The 16,851-nt window shown below is 39.4% G+C and overlaps 1 protein-coding gene across 2 annotated transcripts in view; it reads right to left on the bottom strand.

Moving 5' to 3' along the window:
* Positions 1–16,851, bottom strand: part of SUGCT (succinyl-CoA:glutarate-CoA transferase) — a 473,401-nt gene that overhangs the window by 49,971 nt on the left and 406,579 nt on the right. For both annotated transcript variants that reach the window (XM_030551395.1, XM_030551396.1), the window contains one exon: positions 5,915–5,978. In XM_030551395.1, coding sequence (XP_030407255.1) covers positions 5,915–5,978 — 64 coding nt within the window. The remainder of the gene's footprint in view (positions 1–5,914; positions 5,979–16,851) is intronic.

Below are 16,851 nucleotides of genomic sequence, written 5' to 3'. Positions count from 1 at the left end.
AAAACATATGCCGGAGGAGTAAAGAGGTTTACTATTTATTCTTCACTTTAAAAGAAATTCTATCACATTCCAAATTAAAATATCACACACTTTTTTAAAAAAAAGTCCTTTACTCATCTGAATAATCCCCAAACTGAGAACATACTCCTTACCTTCCCCACTACCTCATTTCTGGTTTTGCAATCAGTACCAATCTACTGTTTATATACAGATATATAGATATAGATATAAAGATTTTTTTAAAGTATTTTGAGGATAGCCAGGTGAGATGACATACATCATTTCTGTGGAGTTCCAGCAATGGTACTGAATTCCTCAAAATTGAAATCAGCTCTGCAAATGTAAAAGACATAAACAGTCAGTGCTGATGACTAAAAAAGGCAAATGAGGTAACGGTAATGCTGGTGAAGCTGTTTGTCTCCAATGTGCCATAAATAGTGAAGTGAAATTAATTTTTTTCAGTCAACATTAGCTATGCATACGCACACACACAAAAACACACCAAGAATGTATGATGAGAAGCAGACAGGATCAGAAGTTCAGGCAGGGGCTCTTGTAGAGAATTGCTGGGATGTTTTATTTTGTTGTTGTTCCTGTAGCGCGAGATCTCCTAGCTGCAGGAAACAATGTATTGTAGCGCAGATTTCTTTAATTTCCTGCAAAATCCCTCAATGCAGGACAGCACTTTTCAATGAATTGTCTCTGCCATATATCTAATCCTACTGCATCTTCCCCCCTTTCCCAACACTAAAAGATTGAAAAGAAGACGGCATAGTTAACAACAGTCTGAGGTTTCTGGCAAGTTGATTCAATACAAGGAAATCCCATCACAGTTTTCGCCTTTACAATCAATCTGCCTTGTTTTCCTGGGCAAAATAAATACACTGCTACCTCAATATAACGCCACCCAATATAACACAAATTTGGATATAACGCAGTAAAGCAGTACTACTCGGGGAAGGAGCACAGGGGGCTGCGCACTCCAGTGGATCAAAGCAAGTTCAATATAACACGGTTTCACCTATAACGCAGTAAGATTTTTTGGCTCCCAAGGACAATGTTATATCGAGGTAGAGGTATATATCAAAAAAGCACTTGACACTTCAATAACACCTTCCTTCTAAAGACAGCAAAGTGTTTTTCAAATATTAATAAATTAAGACTCAAAACAACACTCCTGTTAAGTATGTAATTGTTATTTTGACCCAAAGTCGTCTGTGGCACAAAAAAGAAGACAATCCAGATTTCCTGACACCCCATCCTGTCCCATAACCAGATGTCCATTATTTTTCTGTAACTGTGATATAACAACTTGCTATCATGGAACCACCTATGATGTAACCAGTCCTAGACTATGACACCCAAGAATGAATTGGACAGTAAGAACCGGCTGATTATGAACAAAAATATTCTTCTCTTCTTTTCACATGATATATTTGTAATCCACAATGACAAGAGAAGTAATACAGGAAAAAGGGACAGTTCTACACAGTGGGTTGGCTAATCAGTGTAGATGCTCTGAACATAGCCCCAGATTCAAGTGGGAGGAGCTTTTGTCCTGTTTCATGGAAAAGATAAGCCATATGTAAGGTGACTTGCTTAGCCCACAGAGGCTGAGTCTGCACCAAAAAGGAATACTGCACTGAGTCTGGATCAATCCTTCAAACACATATAAATAATCTCAAGACACTGAAGGAAGCCTGTACCAGAATGCAAAATATAGGACAGTTCCCCTTCACTCTAAGTCTAGCCCATGCAAAACTAAGTTGCTGCTGTTCAATGTTTCACACATATATCATTACAGCAGCAAACAGCATGTTTCAAGGCACCGCTCCCCAGAGACTCTCACTTATCACATCCATGATATCTGCAAACACAATGGGGCTATATGTTGAACCCATTGCAGGCTAGCATTTACTGGAAATGCTCTACTGTAGGCCCATTTAGTTTGACTACAGTAATCCCTCCATCATACATATCCTGGATAAGATAGACATATCCTTCTGGCATACTTCTCCACTGCAAACTCTACCAAACTAATTCTCTTGGTACACAATTACACACTTCTCCAGATCCACAAAGACCACATCCAACTGCCATCTCTTTTCTGTGAATGTCTTCATGAGAATTTGTAGCACAAATATGGAATCAATTGTGATCCTTTCTGGCATGAATCCATACTGGCCTTTCCAAATGTCAACCATACCACTTAGGCCCTATGACGAGGATGTTCAAGGCAAATAAAGACCACCTTAAAATAAATCTTGTTGGGAAAGTAGGATTCATCAGCCTTGGCAGGCAGCTCATCTAGGAGACCGAAAACTCCAATTTCAAACCAGTGGTGTCAGGGTTGGACAGCCGACATGTCAAGCTTATCCAACAGATATTCTCATGAGTTTTTCTACCTTAAAAGGTTAGTAAAGTGGATTGTATATATTTCTGACAGGTTTACTTTTTGTTGTTGTTGTTTAACTATTTAAAAAAAATTAGTGATAAAAGGCAAGATTTTAAAGGCCAAACTGTATCTTGGATAATGCAGATGTTGGGAAAGTTGTTATTTGAGCTTTCAAAGTCATATATGAAATATACCATAATTGGACAGATTTGGACAATAGTTCATGCTATAAAAAAAATAGGGGTTGGTGTATATTATACCCTATGTAGCCATTGAAAATACATTGCCCAGTGGCCCACACAAAGCAAAAGAAAATGCTGCGTTGGTGGAAAATGAATTGATGTTCTTCACCAGAAAAGTTTAGGGTTAAATAAAATTCCAAGGCTTCCTCAACTTTGTTCACTCGTTTAATTTGGCTGCCCCAATACCATCCAGTGAGATCTGGGTTTTCTCCTATAGCTAACCTCTCTCTTCCATTATTTTTCTGTCCTCAAAGGGTCTGTAGTACTTTCCATTCATTTTCTTAAACATATTTAACTCCTCTTCCAGATCTCTCTGTATCCACCCATCTCACTAGATTCTTATATGGCATCTATGACTGTGGTATCTGAGTGCTGAATGAAGACATTAATTAAGACCACGTAAAAACAATCAACCTGCAAAGAACCACACACATTTTTATTCATCTTTTTTAAAATTCTCTTACAGCTTTCTGAAAAACCATCTTGCCAGTCAGAATAAATGAGCTTCCTTCTTCTATATCTAAGATCTATATTGAAATCTATACAAGAAGATCTTAACAATACTTTTACTAATAGCAGTAGCATGTATGTACAAAGACGTCCTTAAATAAAGACTAATACTACCACCCTTCTAGAAGTAGAAAATACCAAACTATTAAGTTATATCTTGACTAAAAACAACACAAGTGACTACGAATATATTTCTAACAATTTACCTCCTCCACCACAAAAACTCATCAACACCTGATGTGTTGTTCTAAGTATTAAATTCCTTAAGAGCATGGGAAAATATGCAGAACTAATGCCTGCCATCTCTCTGTCACACAGTGTATCTCAACTGGGGACTACAACAAGAAAGAAGCATTAGGAATCCTGCCTTTAAATGGAAGAAAAAACAAATGTAGTAGCCCTATAAGCAATATTCAAAAGATAGTTAAAATCAAGAGATGGGCCTACATCATAAAATTCAAAGGTGAAATCCTAGCTTCACTGAAGAAAATGGCAAAATTCCTATGAACTTAAGGGAGCCAAGATTTCAACCCAAATGAAGACCCAGATCTGTATTTGAACTCACCCACAGCCTGGGTGGGGGGAGTTGGATAAGGGTGTTTGTTCAACCCAATATAATAGAAAGACAGAGGCCCGCCACAAAATTCAATGATAAAAATCTTCCAGCATGAGTACTCACTCATTCATAATAAGTGTATTGCTGCATGCAGAACTTTGCTTAGCAACACAAAAGGCTATCAAGAACTTCAAGTGTGATGTCTGCTTCTCCTATTTCATCTATTAAAATTTGTCTAGATGTGGACCAGAGATAAGAGTCACTCCAGTTTGGCCTAGGGTCCATAGCCTCCCCCCAGTACTATTATGGATATATGTGTTTGCAATATAAGACTCATTGTCCAGCATCTATAGTGAAATCTGTCTTAGGCAACTTTAAGTAGAAACCAGTCATACAGTGGAGGTAGTCTCTAACTAACAGTTGAATATAATTGCACTGGAAACTACTTAGAAATACTTTTAAATGGATGTTGATGATGGGATTGCCTACTGGAGGTTGCTTTGGTGCGGTTTTCACTCTAAGCCAAAGATGTATCTCTGACCTGGGTAATTGAAGGATGCTCCTAAGGTTTACCATCAATAGTAATCAAGCTCTTAATGTCATTTCCAAGTTACGGGCAGAGCCATACAGTGTCATTATGTTTACCCTCCTTCCCCTGCTCCATGCCAAGATAGGAAGTAATTCTGCTTTTCCTGTTCAACTGTCCAGTGATCGTTTCAGCCATCTGCTTTAATACAAAAAGTCCTTTATAGAAGCCCATCTAAATAGCAAACCATTAGAGAATAAGATGATTTATTTTAGTTTCACTGCACTGTCACAAGTTTTGAGTTTTAATAAAGTAAAAAAAAACATAAGGATTTGGGAAGTGCTGTAGCTTACCTATGTGAAAACTCTCTTTCCTGCCAGTGCTTTCTATCTCTGCTGACAGACATTAGAACATTCCTTTCATCTCCTTTCTCTTCTTGCAGTTTAACTTTGCCCCTGAAGGAGTATTTTCTTTCTCAAAGATAGATTATGTATTGCATGCAACGTGAAAATTTACACACTTTTCCTGTTGCCATCTGCAAGGCTTTTCTACCTGTTTTTTTTTTTAATTGAAACCAAAAACCTTGCTTGCCTTTTCATTTTAGATAGACAAAAGGGATTTAACTTTTCTCTTGAAGAGTAAAATATTAAGAGGTACATTTTCATAAATGCTCATTTGAATTGTGGAAACATTTTAGAGTATTTTCTCCCAAACTTCTCAACCTGGTGAGGCCCAAATATGGGACACAATGTGTGACAAAGACCAAACATGAAGCAGACAAAAAAATTATTCATGCAGGAATATATTGAATCATATAGGGTTCATTCCTCTCAAAAAACTCTTTTCTGTAACCCTGTGTGACTCCAGGATATGCAACTTAAGAAAAACTTTATGGATCAAATTCTTCCTACAGCTATGTGTGTGAACTGAGCTGAAATTGATGGGAATTGGGTGCATGTATCAGGGGCTAGTATCTGGCACTGAACGTGTTTACATAAAGAGATAACATTATAAAAATAAAGCTGAAAGATGCTCTGCATGGAGGGGGGAAAGTGAAATTTGTGAGAAAGGGAGGTGTAGGGAAGCAGCAAGATTTGAGTGTTCAGCATTGACCTAAGTGCTCCTATTGAAATCGATAAGAGTTTACCATTTACTTCAGTGGAAAACGACTTAGGCCAACTATGATTGCTTGTCCAGTCTCAATTAGAAAAAACATAAAGGGCCTGTTCACATCTCCTATAGTCCTCAGAAACTCCTTGTTAAAGAAGTAAGAACAGCTAACCAGACATTTTCATTGCAGAGCCTGCTGTCAAGCAAAAGACCATGCTTCAGGATGTGGCCCCCATTTTGTTTTTGCTTTTACAATAAAAAGGCCTAAAAGAAGAGTTTATGCAACACTCAGAGTAAACCTAAATCAAAACCATATTCATATAGATGCTTTAACAGTAATATTTCTAACAGTGAGAGGTTGCAAACACTACCAAATTCATGCTCATATTTTAGGAGAAGCAAACTAAAAAATTCATGAACTGGTCCTATACATACCCATTGCCCTGCTAGTAGAACAAACATGAGCATAGGTGTCAACTGTCAGTCAAACATCCATTCACAAGACTGAAATGCCAGAACACATCACTTCATTTTTTTAAAAGTTCTATCTAGAAAGAAAAATTAAATATTCCAACCTGGAACAGCTATCTTCCCTACTGTTGGATGATCCATTTCCATGATAAGTCCATTGTGCAGCACCTAAAAAAGCACATACATAAACCACAGATATAATTAATTAGTAGACTCAAGATGAAAATAGGCAACATCAGTACCGTCACAAAAAGACATTATGAAAAATATTAATTCACTAAAATTTTCAATTAGCTGCAGGCCAACATTGTCAAAATGAAGTACCTTAATGTTAGACACCTAAAACTTATTTATGTATCTAAATAAGTGCTTAAATAAGTTTTTTTGTGTCTAATGTTCAGTATTTCAGTTTGAAATCTTGACCTTATTTTTTTTCAGTTTAATTTCCAAGTTGTAATATTACTGTAAATCACTAGAAGGCTTTACTGCAGATATTCTTACTGAACGCATAGGCATTTAGATCTTGGCTCCAGGTGTGCAGGGTTAAGTCCAAGTAGAGGAGCTCCCACCATCTTTAAACCCTTCAGGCAGTGATCGGTTCTTTTCCGTTTGTATAGTGCCCATCACAATGGGGCCCCAGGCCTTTGGGTACTATCATAATATAATTATTTACTACTAATAATAAATAATAATAGTCAGGGAGTGGACAGAAAGTGGACAAAGCCTTATCTCTGCCCCGCCACTCACCCTCTTAAATATGCCAGCCAGCAGGGCTAAATCTGCACAAAGAGTAGTAACCTTACATGACAAGCCATGGATTTGATAGGTGGCTCTGCAGAGTCACAGATTCACTGGCACTCCCTTAAAACCACCCTCCATGCAACTGTGGATGAAACCCCCAATAAGCACATTTTTAGCCAGTATAGACACTGAATGGTTTCAGACGCCCTTGATTATTTTTTTCAGTTTTAATTTCAAATAAGGTATATAAATGTTCCAAAAGGGACTAGTAAATAGCACCACATTTTTTAACCATTTACATTACATAAATATATTAAAAACATATGGGTAACATATAATCTCCTGTTTTTTCTGTCATTATTCAATTGCTCTTGAACTTGCTAGGGAACAAACTATGTAATGTTCTGCTATTATCCTTTAAGAGGGCTAAATGGGTAATTACACCTTGTTTGGTCCGTATGTGTGTTTTATAAGGAGTATATGCCATAGCTCTGCCAAGGGTATATCTTCAGTGGACCTGTCATCAATCACAAATGGAACTTTTGTTTTTCCTTTTTATTTTTAATCAAGAAACAAATATCTAATTAATATTAACATAAAACACTGACGGTTTTTGCCATTCCAAATCCCAGGCAGATGTGTATTTTTCCTCTGGCTACCCATTTAGTTTTTTTCTATTATTCTACCACTGGTATGTTAATGACATAATCAGAATTTTTAAAACCATTAATTTTGTTAATGAAAGTCTAAATATAGATAAGCTCCTGCCAGCCAATTTTTAAATTTCTGATATAGTGACCAGTGTGGCAGTGGATTATCTGTTAGGGACTGAACAGAGTTATGGTCTCTAACTTTAATAGAGAGGATGGCTAGGAAAATCTCATTGCTAAAAAAGTAGTGTCAAAAAGTCTCATTTTCTGAGGTTACTCTGTTTAGCTGGCAGTTGGAAGTACAAAGCATACTTGACGGAAGATATCAGAGAAAGAAAGTCTGTTAGCTACCCAATAATATTATTGAAAAATCAGCTCTTTTCTTCTTAGTCTTAATAAGGAAGTTTTTCTTGATCCATGTTGATTTAGTTAATTCTTTTAAAAGTCCAAATCCAGCAAAGCAGGTAAGTATATGTTTAACTCAAAGCCAAGAGAACACTCATGTGCTTAAAGTTGAACGTGTGCTTGGCTTTGTTGGACTGAGGCCTAAATGAAACATTTAGAAAGAACATTAGCTGTCATAAAATAGCTATAAAACTCTATAAAAATTAGTCAGGGCTAAAGGATTTTCCCAATTTCACTGTCTCTAATTTCTTTTTTGGTTAATACAGACTGCTGCTTATAACACTTGGCAAAAATTCTTATCTTCGTGGAATCATATGTCATACACCCCTTTTTCCGCTTAAATTAAGTAATAAAAGTTTATTTCTTCTGTATCTCTACTCATCATCAATCTATCTAATTTGTTCTCACTCACACAGAAGGTTTGTTTAAGATGTAGTCATGTTTCCCCCTCATTTTCGTAGTTGATACAGTGTTGATTTTATTATTATTACTTGTGTTCTTGTCGCACCTAGGCATCCCAGTCATGGCTGAGGGCTCTAGTGGACTAGGTGCTGTGCAAATACAGAACAAAAAGACAGTTCCTGCTCCAAAGAATTTATAAGCTACGTATAAGAAAAGAGACAACAGATGGACAGATAGACTGCCTTAGAGAGGAGTACAAGGAAACAATGAGACAATAATATCTCAATACTGAATGACAGATGATAGTTACGGTGGGGATAGGCCTTACAAGTGAAGACAAGTAGCTTACTTTTCATGTATGACACAGAAGAAGGAACCAGGGGAGGAATGCAAAAAGAGAGGCGATATGGTCAAAGTGATGGGTTAGGAAAATGATCTTTGCAGCAGCATTCTGAATGGATATCAGTGGAGCAAGGTTGTATTTGTAAAGACCAGTAAAAAAGATGTTGCAGTAATCAACATGCAAGATGATTACAGCCTGGATGAAAGTTCTAAATGTGTGGATGGATAGGCAAGGCCATATCTTAGAGATGTTATGCAGAAAAAATCTGCAAGATTTAGACTTATTCAGGGTCCTAGAGAGAGGTTCAAGTGAAAGATGTGCCTGAGTGAAATGCTGAACATTCATGCAGATTTCAGCGAGACAGGCTGAGAGTTTTCCCTCTCGGTGTGATGGTTTTCTCTAATATGCTGGAATCCCTTATCACTCTTATATTTCCTTTCCAGAGTTATTAATCGTCACACCCATATATTAAGTTCCATCCTCTGTCTCTTTTTTTGGAGTGATGCGATGCTTATCAATTAGCCCCAAAACAATGGAATTGGCAAAAGAGTTAATTTTTTTCTCACATCATCAGTATTATGTCAAATAAATATGTAATTTCCTGTCTCATTTTTTCTATTATTCGGATTTCCAAAATAGAAAACAACAAGGAGAATGACTGAGTCTTCATTGTCTCTTCCCTACAAGCATCCTATCAATTTTGAGGGTGATCCTTATGGACATATTGTCTCATGACACAACACCACCTATTCCCATACCATCCTAGTGAATGAGCTAATGTTTACTCTCATTATCCATCAGGGAAAAATAAATTCTGGAGACGGAAGTATAGAGTGGGAACAAGAGGCCTGATCCTCCACTACTTCACACCTTGCGGTGCTCATTTACACCTTTTGAAAATTAAATGACAAGTGGATGCAACTTGCTACTATTCTGATTTAGGAGAGTCCTACCCCCACTTTGTATTCACTTTGCATAGTTTAAGACCATGGAAACCAGCCCCAGAAGATATAATTTGATGGGGTGCTGCCATCCTCAAGCATCTGCTGCGTTAATATTACAGTAGAACCTCAGAGTTACACACACATGAATGGACGTTGTTTATAAAGCTGAACAAAACATCATGGTTGTTCTTTCAAAAGTTTACAACTGAACATTGACTTCCTATCGCTTTGAAACTTTGCAATGGAGAAGAAAAACGCAGCTTTTAACCTTCTTAATTTAAATGAAACAAATACAAAAATAGTTTCCTTACTTTGTCAAATCTTCTTTTAAAAAACTTTCCATTTTTTAGTACTTTCCATTTGACACAGTACTGGATGTCATTTTTAAGTAATTTTCTCTTGCTTCTTGTTCATCATCCATAAAAAAAAACGCCAACACAAAAGCCCATTGATTTAAATGTCCATTCAATAGCACTAAAAAAAATGCTAAAGCAAAACTTACTGGCACCAGTCTTTATAATGACAATTATTAAAAAAAAGTATCCAAACTTGTTTCCTGCTTAATTACGACAGGATAAACTATGTAGACTTGAAAAAATCTTTAATGGTATTCTGTCTGAAGTTGCTAGAAGGCTCTTTTACTGCCAAGGTGCGTATCTCTTGAAGCATCATTAGGTTCGTTGGTGTCGCTACAAACAGTTATTCAAGCCATTGAAGACAGGTAGTGAAGCACTCTTCTGCTTGTATGTGTGGAATCTTCTTGGTATTCTCCTCCTCCTTGTCACCATCACTTTCAATGTCACTGTCCAGTTATGCTGTTTCTCGTACCAATTACATTATCTCATGGTTGCTAAGAATAGGGTGACCATTCCCATGTTCATCCATGTTTAGCCATTCCTCCTGTTTCTCCACGGTGATATCCAAAAGCTGTCACTCTTCAGAAAAATGTAGTTGATTAATTTCCATCTGATCATTATTTTCCAAATTATCTGGTTCAGCGTTATCAATACCTGGCCAAAATGCATTACATGAGTATCTCAAAGACTCAGAGCCAATCTCACCAGGACTCAGCACACACATAGACAGTATTTTTTATTGTGAGCTGTTTACGGAAATCTGTGCAAGATTCAAACCACATTGATCCCAGTAATAACCGTCATAAGAGGTTTTGCCTGTATCAATGTTTTATGTTGTCCGTAATACCTTGGTCCATTGGCTGAATGAAACTTGTGATGTTTGGTGGCAAAAACAAACACTGAATGCTTCCATCTTCCATCAATAGATTTTAAATGGCAAGATGAGATGGAGCACAGCTCGGATAGGTAAAGATTTTGATATAAGGTAATCTTTAACAAGTGGAACAAAGTGTTTAAAAAACCAGACTGAGAAAATGCCTCTATCCATCCAAGCACTGCGCTGGCTGTAGTAATGGACAGGTAGAGTTGATGTAATGAGGTTTGCAAAGCAGTGAGGTTTCGCGCTTTTGTAAATGAACCACAATGGGAGATGGAAATCCCCACTTACATTAGCAGTAGCCATCAGTGAGACTTGATCTTTACTGGATTTGAAATTCTTTGCCTGTTTTTCTGAACTATCTGCCAGAGTCTTGTTTGGAAGCAGGAGCCAGTACGGGCCTGGCTCATTGCAGTTTAACACTTGGTCCAGGGTAAGTTCATGCTGTTCAATAAATGATATGGAAGTGTTTTTAAATTCACCGGCAGCATTTGAGTCAACTGTCGGAGACTCTCCCTGCATCCCCAACTGCTGTATTCCATGCGAATTTTTGAATCGACAGAGCCACCCTGTGCTTGCTTTAAAATGGTCCGCACCTTTGCCTGGATACATTTCTCCATAGGGTAACTTTGCCTTTTCTGTAGCCATCACACCACTTGTAGGAGTGCCTTTCGATCTCTCTTTTGCAAACCTACAGAGGCACTGCGTTATCAAAAGCAGCTGCAGCAGCAATTTTGCATACTATACACCTGCTTTTTACTGTTCCACTGTCTTTGGCTTCTTTTGCAAATTGCTTTATTTCTTCCTGGCTTTTCTGAATATCAGTGATTTCCTGATACCCTATTCTACTGCTATTTTGCTGATGCTAACATCATCAAGTTTTTTTTTTTAATATTTCTAGCTTTGTGTCAATTGAAAGTGTGACAAATTTGCACTTCCCACTGCTTGCCATTTCGCTTTGTCATACAGTACAGTACTTGAAATCATTTCAGAGGCCAGAGAACTGTCCTCAAATGTGCTTTTACTGCAAGGCCAATATCATGTCACATCAAACTGCTCAAGAAGCCTCTGTATTTAGAACGAAGGGTGAAAATTTCAAAGAAGCCAAAGAGGCTGATTCAGTTGAGGGGATGCTCTTCCATTACTACCCCTTTGCTCATATTTATCCTACAATCAGTGCCTTTCAGCTGAGATTGGGAGAGCTCTCTGCAAAGGTGGCACTAAGGAACCTGGCAGCAACGCCTGGTTTGCAAGCAGCTCCTTCCTCTACTCCTGTTTCTTGCCTTTGGGCTGTGGGGCAGGCCTGACCCATACCCTGGGCACTACAAGTGCCAGCCTGCAGCTGCCTTTCTCCAGGGCATGCAGGGAATCTCCAATCTGTCACCAGCGTCCCTCCCTCCCTGCCCCTCGCGCTCCCAGAGGTGCTGCCAGGACCCAAGAGCGCAGCCACAGGCAAAGCTTGGGCTGCATCAGTGGGTGCACAGTGCAGGCTGTGGCTCTTTAAAATGGAGATGCTCCTCCAGAACACAGCATGTCCACAGCAGCTCGGCTCCAGCAGCTCACGCTCCAGGCCAGGCTCCAGCCACAAGAGCAGCAGCTCACATCTCAAATGTGGTAGACCCAATGCTAGCAGCTTCCTTGCAGCATCAGCACTTCTGGGCTGCAGCAGTTTCGTTCCTGGGCTTGGACTGAGCCATGCAAGCTTGTCTCCCTCCCGGCTGAAGGGGGGGTGAAAACAGCACCTGTGGCTTATAAGGACCCTGGCGCTGCTCCTGCTCTGCCTGCTCAGGCTTCCTTGGGTTGGAAGTGGGGGGTTAGCATGCCCTGCTGGGAGATGGCAGGGGGTGATGAGCAAGGCAGCTCTGAGGCCAATCATGCACCTGGAGAAACTGCAGAGAGCGGGCTCAGATCCAGTTCAAAGAGAATGTTGTGAAAGCCCAGATGTGTCTACCTTTAAGATGCAATACAGGTAATGTACAGTATTTGCTTTCTTTGTCTTGGCTGCTGCCTGATTGTCTACTTTTGATTGCTTACTTCCAGTTCCAAATTAGGTGTGCAGTTGACCAGTCACTTCTCAACTCTGATGTTCGTATCTTCGAGGTTCTACTGTATTTAATATTTTTTGGAATTTCTTCTTCATAGTTTGCTTGCCTGGATCTAAATGGTTTCATATTTTACTATACTAGATGTCAAGTTAGAGTCCTAACCAATCTGATCTTTTGCAAATCAAGCTAGTATTGGGAGGAAATCCACTAAGATTACGACTTGGTCAATGACGGATTCTGTTGTGATCTTCTTGTAATGCCCTTTGGATTGAGCAACTCCTCAACCACTTTCCAACATTTTATAAATGATGTATTCCAAAACATATTGGACCAATATGTAGTAGTCTACCTATATAACATATTGATTTTCTCTGAGTACTCTAAACAGCATACTGCTCATCTCCTAGCTGTTCTGGAACACTTACAGCAGTACGGCCAAGCTCAAGAAATATGCCTTTGATGTGGCCTCCATGGAGTACTTGGACTTTATTTTATCCCCAGTAGGGGTCCAGATGGACCCAGGGAAGGCCCAGGATGTCCAAGACTCCCCACACAGTACATGACCTGCAATGCATCCTGGGATTTGCCCATTTTTATCAACAATTTATCCTGAACTTCTCAAAACAAATTGAGCCCCTTGCTGCTTTCCTCTGGAAAAATGCCCAATTCCATTGGTCTCCTTAGGGCCAGCATTCACTCAATCAGCTGAAACTTGTCTTTCCTACTGTGATGCTGTATGATTGAAATATGACCATGTATATCAATGTTGCTACCACTGTTATACAATTGCAACAAATCTTTTACAAAGTATGTCATCTAAGGTGTCAATGGAAAAGTTATGATTTGCTGAGTATAATTATCCTGTTTATATTCATGCATAATTTTTATCTGAAGTAATAAATATTGACTATGTACTGCCATCCTACATATGAGGTGTATTCCTGGGCAACACCTACCAGATAAAATCTACATTGAAGCCAGACAGCTTTATGTTGATGGCCCATCAAAGGCAACTGACTCTCACAATGGTCCACAGAAGAAACTTGTTCTGCCCGGATGGCTCTTTCTGCAGATACTTTTGCCAGAAAATGGTTAATGGCTACTCCAGTGAGTCATCAAAGCAAGTAAGGGCATATGACTGCTCATGTGACCTTGGACTCCATCTTGTGCCTGTAATTTTCTATCAATTAAGACTGAGAGCATTCCCCACATGGGAGAAAGTATAAAAGACCCTGGAAGCATCTCCATTTTGCCTCTTTTCTGCTCTGATCTCTGGACTCTGGACTCACACTAAAAGAAGCATTCCGATCAATAGATTGAGGACCTTCCTATCTTTTGGAAGTCATCAGAGACTTTACAAGCCAGCAATCTGTAACATCACTGCTACACACCTTATCCAAGAACAAGATCTCACTGTCACACAGACCTTCGTTGTAGAAGCTAACTCCTCCAGTATAGCAATCAGGGCAGTCCTCTCCCAGCAACTTGGTCCCAAACGAGCGTAACACCAGTGTGCTTATTATTCAAGCAAATTAACTCCCACAAAATTAAACTATGAAATTCTTGACAAGGAACTCCTGGTGATAAAAATCACCTTTGCAGAATGGCAGCACTACCAGGAATGAGCTCACCACCCAGTCAAGGTATTCACTGAGCATAAAAAACTGGAATTATCTACTTCAGGTGAAAGCCTTAAACCAACAGCAGCTTCAGTGGGCCCTGTTTTTCTCATGACTGCCCCCTGATGATTGGTCTTAACTTCTCCGCTGCACATAATTTGCCTACAACAATGCAGACCATATGCCTACTGGAAAAAGCCTCCTCCACCCGTTGTTGGGTTTTTTGGTTTTTTTGTCTTTTGCCTACCATGGGTACCATCCCTGATTCCATCTGTAGTTACCCATGTCCTCTCCCAACCTGGCCGCCTCAGACCTGATACAGCAGATTCACTGGGCCAAGGAAGAATTGAAAGAACACCTGGGAAGGGCAAGGGCAGACTATACACGGCATGAGGACCTGCATCAACAGCAAGGCCTCACCTACTCTGTGGCTCTCCACAGAGCATCACCACACAGACAGACCTGCTCCCAAACTGCATGTTCGATTCTTTGGCCCTTTCAAGATCCTACGACAGGTTAATTCAGTCATTTTTGAACTACAACTCTCTGAAGGTTCACCTGGTGTTTCATGTATCATTTCTGAAACCGTGCACAAAAAACACTTTCCCTCACAGGACCTAGCCAGGTCAAGGGACATGAGGAATATATGGTTCACGAAATTCTGGACTCTAAACAGAAATGTGGAAGGCGCACGTACCTTGTTGACTGGGAGGGTCCTGAGGCACACACACCTGGGAACATGCGGAAAACATACACCTCCCCTGCATTTGTACAAACATTCCATACAAATCACCCCAAAAAGCTTGGTAAGCGCCAACCTGCCACACAGTGACCTGCTAATTGTCATCAGGATAGGAACAGAGCTCTGACAGAGGATCCCAGTCCTTCAATCTGATTGGCAGAATGCTGGGTGTCCTGATCAGTTCACTGCTTCTATGTAAACCCAGAACATGAACAGAAAGTTGTCCATGCAACTGGGTTCTCCCTACTTTGGATTGCTTCCCCTGAGATACTTGCTCTGACTGCCTGCTGCTGATCTCCTGGTAACCTGACCCTGCCTGACTCCTGGCCTCGGTTTGCCTCTAGCCTGTCCCAGATTCTGACCTCCTGGTAATTTGACCCTGCTTGACTCCCAACTCCTGCTCTGACCACCCATGTCCTGGTCCTGACAATGTGTGATTCCCAGCTCATGTAGGATACCCATGCTAGCTCTGCTTGAGCTTGAACTAAAAATAGGAGTATGGTCAGGGTAGCAGGAGCAGCAGCTCAGGCTAGCCACTCAAGTATGTACCTGGAAGATCTGGGTATGTTCAGTTCAGTGAAAGTACTTGTCACCATTAATGTTAATATTGTAGATGCTAAATATGTTATTTCTCTTTTTAATTGCTTTTTAAGTCTTAACTCTTTAAACTTCAATCAGTTTAAAAAATGAGTTGGCACAGAGAGAGAGTATATAAGGAAGTTTAAGGGAAGTATAATTAATATTAAAATATTGTACTGCTACCATAATATAATGTTAAAATTGACATATATGCAGGAGAGTCGTGACATTCAAAATTAAGGTTCCCATAGGAACTTTATCTCTGCTCTCTTCTGAGGTAGGAGTCTTTTATTACACGCTTATAGTGCATATACAGTAATGCAGCGTGCCACAAGGACTTTCACAGGTCATCTCTGGGGAGCAAATAAAACATTTATGGTGCCGTGGTATTGACTTTATATTTGTTGAGATACTTAGACCTTTACTACCCATGGCATTTCCTATTCTAAGTATAGGAAATACTGAAAATAACACAGTCAATAAAACTATCATGCAGTAAATGTCTCCAAGTTGGTTTGAAGGATCCATGTTGATCCTCTTAAATCTTCAAAAGCTCTTGAGAATTGTTGAGGCCCAAAGATGGATTAAGTAATTCTTCAGGAAAAAAAAACAACAACCTTTGGGAATCAAATATCAAATACTGAGATTTGTAAGAAAGAAACAAATAGTCAAGGGGTTACTAAGGATTAACAAGAATTTGTCTTCCTCTCTTCCTTGGAAATGAATGGGCCTGTTTCATTCAAATGAGCAAAATACTCCAATTCAGTTACAAAAGGTAGCAAACAGACCTGATTCTAGAGTGCCTTATACCTTTTATGATACATATACGAGTGCAAAGGCAAATGTAAAATACTATCAAATCAAAATAGTAGTGCTTGCATTCACATTGCAGAGGCTTAAATGACCAAATGAGGGGCAGGTGATGGAGAACCAGGCATGCCACACTTGCACTTTTTGACACCAATAAGGAGGTATTTGACTGCCTGTTGGGTATTTGGCAAAAACTCTAAGTACAATGCACATTTCTTGTTCCGACTTCGGTCCATCTCAATTAGCATGCAATTAGGAATATGATTATCTAAGCAAGTGGAGCTTCTCTTTGGTTCATAAACAAACAGCAAGGTCCCAAGTTCATCCTAGTTGATTTTTACTTGAGACACATAGCACCCAACTTCCAACCATCAACCACAGGAGGTACAGGAATCAGACAGACTGCAAAATGTAATGCCAGAAAGAAAAGCCCAGTTTTTTTAAACATTGTTCAATATGGAGTAATATGTGCCAAATATGTATGAGCTCTGACATTACTATTTTATAGTATCGTAAATTTAACAGAAG

Source organism: Gopherus evgoodei, chromosome 2 (assembly GCF_007399415.2).
Source record: "Gopherus evgoodei ecotype Sinaloan lineage chromosome 2, rGopEvg1_v1.p, whole genome shotgun sequence".
Lineage (NCBI taxonomy): Eukaryota > Metazoa > Chordata > Testudines > Testudinidae > Gopherus > Gopherus evgoodei.
Note: the sequence above shows the minus strand (reverse complement) of the source record. Positions and strands in the feature narration are given on the sequence as shown.